We start from the raw sequence: 11,722 nt of genomic DNA on the forward strand, positions 1-11,722 counted from the left end.
GATTTTTGGTGAAAATAAATATACCAAAAAATTCGGTTCAATGCGTTCCGGTAATTCATATCCATTTTACCCTTTACAGAACCGGCAACGTCAGTATATTGTATGGTCACTGTATAATAACGCTAATTTGGCCACTATAATGGCGTTCTTCACATACCTGAACTTTCAATAAAGATCACTTTCTTTTTATGAAAAATAGCCGGTCTTCTAAAGGTTAGTCAGAGCCGCTATGAAATATTATATTATTTTGAAATACTAGCCTGCTTTACTCTACGAGATAACATACAATTAAAGCTAAAGTAAAACATGTGAGCAAGATCAAAATTAAATTCCTTAATCTATTATGAAGAATCATTCGTTTCACGAGTCAATGTTTAACAACGAATAATAGCTGCATAAAGAAAAGCAACTTATGAAAAATCTGTTAATCTAAATGTAGCGCATCCGTTATATTATTATGATACACATAGCGAAAGAGACAACATTTTTAATAGGCTACAGAAAAACCGTACGAAATTAAGTACGTAACTTTTAATTAAAGTCTAGAATCTTAAACAGCAATTCCCCTACAATGTAAACATAAATAAAATGAAAAAGCGAAGTAAAAATAACGTGCGTAGTCAAGTGCAACAGAAAGAACCCCAAACAACAATGGATTACCGCAATGAGAAGAAAAAATCAGTATAAATCCTTTGCAGAAAACAAAGCCCATAATGAAAAAAAACAAAAGTACAGCATAAATGATCCCAACAATTCCCACGTATACCTACAAAGAACGAAGGAGATTAAGTAAGAGCAAAGTAAGCTCGGTGACCCTCTCCCGCTGCAACAAGTGTTCACCAATCAATATCCTAGCGGCACCTCCCGCTCCACGACCCTGGTTAAGGCACGCTATGAAAACCATCGTAAACGAAAATCATAAATAAAACCGGAAGAAAGTATTCCACACTGGCGAATAGTAATATAGAGCGAAAAACCTGGTCTGCTATCAATACGAAGTGCGGCAAACCGCACAGATAACCAGCCTCGTATAAATACTGTAGCAACCATCTTATCAAGAAACGTGAAAGGTGGTCAAGAGAAAACGTGCTCCAATATAATTTCAATCTGACAGAGAACTTTGCTGAGCACCCTAGTAGACGTGAGCTCCTTAAAAAAATAAAGGCTTCCTAGAAGATCGTACAAAACCCACATAGTCTAGTTTAGTCTCAACCCTATGGCTATATCTCTTGTACAGAGTGGCACGCACACACACACACACGTATATATAGCACCCACGCAGGTTCGTAGGGCGCGGGCGCGTCATTGCCGGGACACCCGGTATTCGTGAGTGATGAACTATCCAGCTCGAGGAAGCCAAGGAGAACGTCCTTACGACTCTCATGGAAGTATTGTTCTCTCTCGTCGGGTGGCAAGTACGGTGAGGACTGTGACGGGAAGGGAGAGTCTGGAACTACGAGAGCCCATAGTGCACCAGGTGTCTGCCACTTTCTAGAGAAAAGAATAGAGGATTGTGAGCGTACGTCATTTGCTACATTACCAAGAGGTAATCGATTTGATCCAACGCACGCCCTCTCTGCTGGAATATGCTCTGAGGGCATCTATGGATTGTCGTCTTCGTTGCCTCCTCACTCTCATCCTCGTACGACATCCGTGCTGCATTTCTACATCCTGACTTCTTCAATCATTCTCTAGTGAACTAAGGAGAATTCCGAGTGAGATTAGTGCGCGAACATGATACGATGAATTGAAAATTGTCAAAAACTGCGTTACCGCCCAGGTAAGAGACGACGAGAGTGCACTTTTACACGTGCAACAGGGGGTGTGTTTGTATGTGATGGTATAAGAGTGAGAGAGGACTGCAACCTGATGCTTCAGTAGCATACATATGAATATGGCAATGCTGATTGAATTTTCCTTTATTAATTAGTGTCGACTATTGAAGATGATGTTAATTTACGGATAAGGTGTTTTTGTATATTGACCATGAACAAATCAATGGGACGTGTTGGGCTGTGCTTAAAAAATTCCACACAACAATCTGATCATTCATCTAATTAATATAAGCTTTGAGAATCGATTTAACTTCGTCCCGGATATAAAAGGGTAAATGAGAATAGTTATGAATTCCGTGCCAAGATTAAGATTATACAATAGGCCTAATATTGTTTTATAATGAGATAGATATAAGCAGTGCTTGTTTCTGCTATTTGTAATTGGATGAATTTCAGGAAAATCTATGGGCCGCCGAAGGTGGTGGCGAGGAACGGAGCTTCTGCTGCTCTGTGTCCTCTTAAATGGTATTAAGGCTGATGGGGAAGTCGGTAAGTCTGTTATATCAAATAACGTTATATCTTATTATCGTACACTTTCTGTTGCTAATCGATTGAATTTATACGCATTGGCCAAGCATCGATTCGATTCATTTATTTACCCATGCAGGGCTTCGAGCAACGTATTGCACTCACACACCCTGATGATCGATTTAGTCTTAGGTAAAGATGAATATCAACCACGTAAGCAAATGGTAACGCGATATTTTCATATAATAAACCGACCACGCTAAAGTTCACTGGGTGCCAAATTCATTCACGAATCGATATTCCTCAAGATTACCCTAATGCGATATTCCTCCATAGCATGACGTAGGAAAGTCCGGTGGAAAAGGGGATCAATCAACCCCTAAATTTAGGCAGCGACAATCAGTCTGGTCCTTTTGGCGCTGTGGAAAACTCAAAAAAGAAAAGTATCAGTAAAATATACGTACGGTATTATTCAATAAAAAAACGTTTCCTTAAAATTGAAGCAAGTGTCAAAATAAGATGGAACTATTTCATCAATGGAACCATAACACTAAAAAGATATTAAAAAAAAAAAAAACAGTACCATTGTTGCTCGGCTGTATTAGACCTTAGCAAATTAAGTAATTAAGGTTTCCTACATCTGTTTTCTAATTACAATAAATCTACAAGGGAGCAAGATTTTTTATTTACTAACTATATTACATCTCTGTATATGAACAAACCGGAGGAGAAAGAATTTCTTTCGTTTGCATTTCAGCCCACGCGGCCTTCCCGACTACCATTATCGAGCCGTACATCCCACGCAGCCACCGCCTTCGCCAACTCCTCCTCTTCAAATTCCAACCCTCTTTGCGATTCCCCCGCACCCCTTACCCACCCTTCAATGCCTATACATTCGTTTCCTTTCATATCCCCACACGACCACCGCCTCCCCAAACTCCACCCCTTAAAATTTTCTCTACGTGCCTACCCTCCCAACCCCTAGCCATACATTTGCCACTCGCTACCCTTTGAGACTTGTTCAACCCCTATATCTATATAATATAAACAGAAACTCTATCTCGATAGCTATTTCTATCCCTCGACCTCGCTACAGAAACCTAAGCCAAAGTCAGTTTCACATACGCTTACATTTAACCGTGTATGTACTTACACATGTTCTGTTTCATAGGAACTAAGGCATTTTATTTGTTTGTACTGTTTTTGAACATATTGACATTTCTCGACGTTCTTATTGAGATTTTATAAGGGTAATACGAAGTTTTGCTTGAAAGTTCAGTCTATTCGTTTAGTAACTTAGATACGAGTACATCATGTAATTAGTGTACGACGAATAAGATTACTGCATTCTGGGCTTTTACTTATTTATACAATCTGGAATACATTGATATTTATGCTCAAAGAGATTCGTTACGACATACGTACGTAGGTAGGTAGAAGCTACGAGAATGTCTAGTGAATTGGTTTACTGGAAATGAAAAATTACTTGAGGGAGAAAATACGAGAGAGTACGAGAACTTTGAGGGGTACGGTCAACAGGTGGACGGTGGATCAATGTTTCTGGCAAACATGATGTTTGTTTATGAAATTATCCATTTGTACACGATCACAATATTTTTTTAATCATACTTGAGTATTTTCACATACTTAATAAAAATTTCATTATCTACCAGTAAATGTGATTCAGTTGCGCCCCAAAGCAGAATAATTGTTATATAGAATTCATTGAAAATAATCAACAGGTGGTATGACGCTGTTGCTGCTTACCAATTTATTTTCATTCTCCAGATGAAAGTCTTTTTGTAATTTATTTCAGGCTGCCTATTCAGCGAGAATCTCTGTGACCCTGCAACGGAAACATGTTACAATGGTAAGACTATATAGACAAGATTTATATAATACTTGATATATTCTCTACCTTCTATTCACGTATCTCTTCTCAAATGCAGACTTGGCATTCGGAAGATGTATATCACTTTACACGAATCTTCAGAGGGAGGATTTGGAACAGTGAGTTTCTCTATTGTATGCAGTTGAATCTTGATCCTCGGTGCTACATCTTATATGCTTCTTGTATAGGTACAACCTGGATCCTGAAGAATTAGAGTTGTTACGATTACAACTAGAAAGATTAGAGTATAATGGGTACACTTGGCAGCATCCTTATACACAGTGCATAGTGCAGAGTTCTTTGAACACATTGCGATACGGGTACGAAAAATAAATAGCCATTTGAGATAATGCACTGTACTAATCATAGTAATCAATCAGTATTTACTATAATTGACACCATCAAAATTGTCAGCAGGATTGAAAGTGATTACGAGCTTTGTCGAGGATTAAAGAAACACAATGAAAATCATATCGTAAGTGAGGATAACCAAATTGACAGAGATGCTACGGTAATTAAAAAAATTATATAATTAAATATTTATATAGGTTAAAGCTCATAAATGAAATTCATTCCATTTTTGTAATTACAGTCTCAGCCAATCGCTGTAGTAAAGTTTACACCTAGCGAGGATGATCCTCATGGAGACTTTGCTGATGAACTTTACTATCCTCCTATCATTGGAAATGATCCTGTACCTTACAAAGAATACCCCTATTCCCCACATAAGGACAATAGAAAAGAGACGAATACTTACCAAGAGATAAATAATCTAGAGGATTCTTATTACGATGGAAATAGAAAGCTTAAGAAGAAATCCTTGGATCCTTATGAACAGGAGTATCGTCATCTGCATGGTGGTCATCCATCTATCCTGCAAGATGAATCAGTCAGACGAATATTAGCCAATGAAAGAATTATTGATCAATTAACAAGGGTCAATGAAAATACCAGGACTGACTGGGACTTCTCAAGAGATAACACTGAAAGGATGAGAGATGATATTGAGGATCAATCGAATGAGGATTATGAAAAGACCTTTACAAGAAAGTACAAGTATCCCAAAACCTATTCTCAAGTTGAGTTTCTTAATAAGAATCCAATATGGTTGAATACGGATTTCGTGGACGAGGACAATAGGCAGGAAATCAATGAGAAACAGCAACAGGAGCTTATGGACGAACAGGTGATAGACACATTGTCAAGACAGAATGGAATGTATACTGAAGGAGGATTGGTACAGCCACTTAGACATAGTGTAAGACCAGGTAGGTGTATAGTCATTACATAACTTGAATAATTTTCTATAGGAAATTTATAATTTTTCAGAAAATGCAGCAGATCTTGTTTTTGACGATGATTTGAATGCTTTACTTTTGAGACAAGAATTAGCTGGTTTTAAGAGACGAGAACGACTGGATGTTAAAAAACCTGGACCACCATTTGCTACGAATAACTATGCATTTAAAACGCAGTCTCCGCCAAGTTCGTAATCAATAATATTAAGTGATTTACATGGGAATACGATTTTCCTCCCTTTTACAATTATTTCTTTATTCCTATAGTAACGTTAGAGGAGGAAAACTCTAACGGGCAAAACGATATTTTGTATCCACCCCTTACCAAAAAGGAAGTCAAAGATAATGCAGGCATATCAAAACCGTCTGAGAATTCATACAAAAATGTTGATTTGGACCACGTTTATATAGAATTTGAAAATACATTTCTCACGTGGGCCGAAGGCGAACATGTCGTAAAAGAAGTAAGTATCGTAAATAACCCGCGCATCCCTATAATATAATAATGATAAAGATTACAAGTATCATTTTATCGTAGGTCGGAAAATTGTTAGGTTTGAACACAGGTGCCCTAACTGATATACGCGTCGGTCGAGCAGAAGTGACATTTAAAGTGACGGAAAATCAGAAAAACTATAATGCCTCTGACGTTGTAAACAGAATTGGTAAGTTTAACGATTAATTCTAATCTATATTATACAATAACTGAATTAATTCATTGCAGATGAGATACGTGGTCCACTGAAAGAAGCTCTTCAAGTCGAAGTGGTTCGAGCAGGCATTGGTGATAAAGTAAACGAATAGTTCTTGCTTAATCGAACCATCACATTCATCACTATAAGATCTACAATCTTAATCTCGTTATAGGTAAAATTACCTGCCACTTTGGAAGTAAAAAGTGTACAGTCAATGAGTTCTGGTACATTCCACGCAATAATCGCGGGGGGAGCCGCAGCAGCTGGTGCTGCAGCAGTAGTAACCATCCTGATAGCACGTAGACATGCCAAGTACCGTGCAAAAGTCATGGCACTAGCCACATCGGATCCAGAAGCATCAAAGGATTACCAAGATCTATGCCGTGCCAGGATGCAAGCAAAGCAGCCAACAGAGAAGCCAGATTCACCGCGTATAATAAGTCTCTCCAGAGAGAGTGAATCAAATAATTCTCCTTCGAGTCGTTCGAGCACCTCATCTTGGAGTGAAGAACCAGCACTCTCCAACATGGATATATCCACCGGGCACATGGTTCTGGTAATCATATAATTCTGTTAGCAGCCATCTTGCTCTTGCATCTGAAATCATAAGAAGATCTAAATGAATTTTTAGTCATACATGGAAGATCATCTGAAGAACAAGGATCGTCTAGATCAAGAATGGATAGCACTGTGCACCTACGAAGCAGAGCCATCATCTACAGCCATCGCCGAGGACACATCGAACCAAGGACGAAATCGATCTGGAGCTGCTCTTCCTTATGATCATTCTCGCGTAGTCCTGAATGACCTTGCTAATGCCAACGGAACTGACTACATTAATGCGTCCACGATTGTAAGTAATCTTTGGCACCAACATCGTAGTCTGTCGTAGTCTCCTATCTGTCTCTGCACATGACGTAGAGTTAGCTTTTCGGTACGACGCGCTACGATAGCTACATATTCTCATGAACGTCTCGCAATCGAACTGACTGATGAGATATCCACGAAATTAATTTTCCCGGATGCCGCAACACCCATACAGAAATCGGTAAGTGATACACGGCATGCGCGGGGCTATTCATCCAAACCTATCAAGCGTGTTGTGATCTATTGAACGTCTTAAAATGTATAAACTTAACGTGGCCGCCTGTATTGTATATAAGATGCAGAGCAATAAATAAGCTTTCGTTGGGTACCAGATAAAATATATTATTAACTTAGATATGTTAACTCTCACACACAATAATATAAATTAATATTGAAGGTAATCTCCGTAAAATATTTAGTGAACTACATATCTGGGTTAATAAATGATTATTTTGTAATAGCAAGTGGGTAAGTGTCGATGTAGGAATGATGCTCGCTTACAATGCAATTGCAGTAATTTTTTGCAGCTTTAATGTCAAGTTTAAAGTGCATTGCTATTAATATTTTTGTTTTTAGACTGATCACGATCCGAGGAATCCTGCCTATATCGCTACTCAAGGCCCATTGCCACAAACTGCTGCAGACTTCTGGCAACTTGTCTGGGAACAAGGAAGTGTTGTTATAGTCATGCTAACTAGGTTGACCGAGGAAGGTCGGGCCATGTGTCATCGGTATTGGCCAGAAGAAGGTTCTGAATGTTATCACATCTACGAGGTGCATCTGGTATCGGAACATATCTGGTGCGATGATTATCTTGTGAGATCGTTCTACCTGAAGAATTTACGTACTGGGGAGACCCGCACAGTTACTCAGTTCCACTTCTTATCCTGGCCAGAAAATGGTGTACCGCATTCCACAAAGGCTTTACTTGAGTTCCGAAGGTATAATTTTCATATAACCAGTCCTGAGTTGTATCGATGGTATGCATGAAACAAAATTATTGAGTATATTAATAAAATTAATTTTTTTTGTTACAGAAAAGTTAACAAGTCCTACAGAGGTCGATCCTGTCCAATAGTGGTTCATTGCAGGTAATTATCTTTAACACTGATTGATACAATCATAAACAATACTCGAGTAATGAAATTATATATTTTTTAGCGATGGAGCTGGACGTACCGGTACTTATTGCTTGATTGACATGGTGCTGAACCGGATGGCCAAAGGAGCTAAGGAAATCGACATAGCAGCGACCCTAGAACATATAAGAGATCAGAGACCTGGAATGGTAGCAACCAAACAACAATTTGAATTCGTCCTCATGGCAGTAGCCGAAGAAGTCCACGCTATCCTAAAAGCTTTACCAATTCCTCCTGCTGAAAAATCACCGGCACCTACGTCAACCAGTACATCCGCTCCTCCGGCAAAGAACGAGCAGTAAATTACGGTATGGATAATAAACATTGAATAATGGATAAACTCTGGCAACCTTACAGGAAAGTGCAGAATCTGCTCCTTGACTTTGGGTCGAACCAAGACATTTTTGTTATTAATATGTTTCAATATTTTTCCTATTCTTTGAAGATTACGGGACATTTGTTATCTTAGATAATCGACACAAAATGTGTAACTGAAGAAGGTATAATTGATTGGTGCTTAGACGAGTTCAAATGAGAGACGTGAATTGTTATAGTACGTAGCAAAAAGATTTCTACACAAGTTAAAACTAACAAATTTTATGTGAACAATTGGAAATTCCACTTTTTACTTGACCTTCAGCCAAGGACGTGAAAACAATTTATAACTAAATACGCAACAGCCAAAAACAATCTCTCTATGATATATCCTTAAAAAAAAACCGCTGTTTCCCTCTTCTTACAAATTCTATCTATGCGGTGGGCAACGTCGCAAATAATTTCGTACTTCAAAAGATTTTCTATTGGAAGCCAAACGTTTCGAGAATCTGCCATTCCCCATGTCCTCCTTACAGCTTTCCTTAAGTAAAGCTACTACGAGACAGTTAAACGATCGCAGCGAAATAGAATTTTTTTTTAAATGCACACGGCCTATCCAAGTGCAGGAATCTATAATTACATTCCATTTGACGAGAGCGATTTTACTTTTTAAATTGGAGGAACCCAGAAGATTACAAAGAGAAGAAATAAATTGAAAAAGTAAAGAGTATCCTAATAGTCGTCGGTATTGCAACAGTGAGTAATCATGCTAATCGTCAAGCTAATTATAAAAATTCCATTAAACAAAAAAGGGAATTGCGATCGTCTGCATAACTATCCGGGCTTTTGTCTGTCGTACGACACAACTACTAAAGATATGATAATAAAAGTCAATGTAGCGATATATACGAGACATACATATATGACTAACGCATGTAACTAAATGTACTAATATTATATGAAAGTATATTCAAAGTCAGTGATGAATATTTTAATATAACGATACAGGATATACTGTATGTCTTATAAGCATTCGCTGAGTGTACGATGGGAAACGGACAGACCGATGAATTTTGAGAATGATAATATATAACATATTGATGGAATATATTTGACGATTGTTTTAAAGTAAATAAATAATTAATTGGGGTGCCGCGGGCCCCGTGGTCCCAGCCTCCCACGGGGTCAACTAATCTCCAATGTTATCGAAATTAATTAATTAATCAATTAAGTGCACTATCGGCACTGATCTCTGCGCAAATGATTATCAATTGACTTCACTTTAGAATCCACTGGAGAAGCATCACAATTTTCTTATCTCTATATTATTCTTCTTTGTTTTTGGAGTTATATACTGCGGTTCCAACAACACTTCTCTTGGTGTTGGCGATCTTCATTTTGCATATATAATAATTCTTTGAGCCTTTGTCTCTGACTGCCTCGGGAATGAAACATGCAAGAAATAAAAAGTGACAAAAAATGATATCAATGATGTACCTTGAAAAAGAATGGAAAACTATGTAATCGCTTACTTACATGATACGTTTGATTAGCCTCTCTTAGCATCGACTTACAGAATAGATTCTATATTTTTGTGTAAAACGAGGAATGATGTATCTACATAAATTATATATATATTATAGTTATACAGATCTATGCTATGTTACCGAAGAATATGATAATATATGTTGTAAATGAATAAATCAATCTATGTTCAAAATTGTGAGCTTTTAAAAAATGACCTATATCATATTTCATATAGGAAGTTGTAATATTGTCAATGAAATTTTTATTCCATATTACGGATATCTAAGATACAAATTTCAACGAGACTTTTTATTCTTTAATAATGTACTTGAGTATTCCACATTATTTCTATTGTTTTGAGTATTATTCAACGAAATCACAGTAATAAGAATCTTCTGCACCGCTGTCTGAGAAAAGTGGATTCCAGAAACCTGGCGAAAGTAAAATTATTGCATTAAAAATGTGTAATAACTAATTTAAATAAATCAAGAGTTACCTTCTGGCGTTTCATAGTTTTCTTTGTAGAGTGACTTGTGTCGTGAACACTTATTCATTCGAGTTACCAATTCAGAATCAGTAAGACCCATAGCTGCGTAATACTGAAATAACAATTTTTGCGATAATCAATTGAACGCCGAATCATAACTATCCAGATGATTCAAACTATGTTATATATACTTACTTTTATTTTAACTTATTACATAGCAGCATTAAAAACAAATTTGGTAATGATTATCACGATGATCTTTGGAAATATTCTCATAGCGTAACCGCAATTAGATTAAAAAGGCAAAAGAGTGAACTTTTCAAGAAACATTATCGCGACCTTATCCATTCAGTATAAATTTCAATTAGTGCGAAAATTTGGTTTTATTTATAAATATAATTTGAAAAATTACCGATTTACAGTCGGCACAACTCCAGCCATCTAGTTTTGCCCTTTCTTCTTTTCTTCTTACGGGTTTACCAATACGAGCATTTTCAGGTATAGTGATCTTCTTTTCAGGAAGTCTGAAAAATAAAAAAAACATGTATCAGGTTATTAACATGTCTATTCTTAATTAAGTATTCATATTCTCAACTAAATAATAATATATTCACCGATCGAAGTCATCCAAGATATTACGAGGATTTAGAACTTTCTGTCGACATTCTGTGGTTCTTTGTGGACTTAGTAGATTGTTCAATTTTGTTTGCTCATCGTCATTCAATGAAGAATTTTGTTCTGCTTGACGGTCGTGCTGAAGTTTTTTAATAAATGATTCTCCAGGAGAGAAGAACGTTTCGTCTGCAAGTGAGGAATTGCTTCTTGAACGTTTTCTTTTAGAATGTAAGGAACCAGTATCTGAATCCGATATCATCGCTTTATTTTTGATTTCTTCGCGTAAAGATTCATCATTATCTGAGACAGATGGAATTGAGGAACTCCTTGTATGATCATAATCTTTTGATGTCTTAGGGAGCTTCTTATTACGTCTCAGTTTGTCTCTGAGTTTTTTGGATACTGCTCTCTGTGTGGGACTTCCTTCAACGATGTCATCTGCCTGGATTTTTGTTACATCGTCCAAGTCATCTTTTGAGTTTGAACTTATTTCCACAGATGAATCATGTTTAGAGTCTGATGCCATTTCCATGGACGAATTTTTTTCTTTACTAGTCACAGTACACTGAAAATATTAATAAATAA

At 37.1% G+C, this 11,722-nt stretch overlaps 1 protein-coding gene and 1 long non-coding RNA gene across 7 annotated transcripts; one reads left to right on the top strand and one right to left on the bottom strand.

Annotated features, from left to right (window-relative positions):
• Positions 1-27: 27 nt before the first annotated feature.
• On the top strand, positions 28-8,880 carry LOC107263443 (receptor-type tyrosine-protein phosphatase N2). 6 transcript variants are annotated; one of them, XM_025080676.1, is made up of 18 exons: positions 1,430-1,546; positions 1,931-2,106; positions 2,232-2,324; positions 4,120-4,173; positions 4,253-4,313; positions 4,383-4,514; positions 4,612-4,705; positions 4,787-5,462; positions 5,524-5,679; positions 5,760-5,956; positions 6,031-6,157; positions 6,217-6,284; positions 6,360-6,743; positions 6,819-7,040; positions 7,230-7,235; positions 7,631-7,995; positions 8,092-8,145; positions 8,216-8,880. In XM_025080676.1, exons 3-18 carry the CDS (start codon positions 2,240-2,242, stop codon positions 8,493-8,495), a joined length of 2,961 nt encoding a protein of 986 aa, XP_024936444.1. In that variant the 5' UTR covers positions 1,430-1,546; positions 1,931-2,106; positions 2,232-2,239; the 3' UTR covers positions 8,496-8,880. The 6 variants fall into 6 exon arrangements, with proteins under 6 accessions (XP_024936442.1, XP_024936443.1, XP_015586128.1 ...); XM_015730644.2 differs by lacking the exon at positions 1,430-1,546 and adding an exon at positions 1,640-1,780; XM_025080674.1 differs by lacking the exons at positions 1,430-1,546; positions 1,931-2,106 and adding an exon at positions 28-213.
• LOC107263453 lies at positions 2,560-5,070 on the bottom strand. Its single transcript, XR_003058436.1, has 4 exons — positions 4,952-5,070; positions 4,222-4,396; positions 4,071-4,149; positions 2,560-2,732 (listed from the first exon to the last, which is right to left on the bottom strand). It is a non-coding gene; the product is annotated as an uncharacterized LOC107263453 (long non-coding RNA).
• Positions 8,881-11,722: the final 2,842 nt, after the last annotated feature.

This window comes from Cephus cinctus, unplaced genomic scaffold (genome assembly GCF_000341935.2).
Source record: "Cephus cinctus unplaced genomic scaffold, Ccin1 Ccin1_scaffold0153, whole genome shotgun sequence".
Taxonomy (NCBI): Eukaryota; Metazoa; Arthropoda; class Insecta; order Hymenoptera; family Cephidae; genus Cephus; species Cephus cinctus.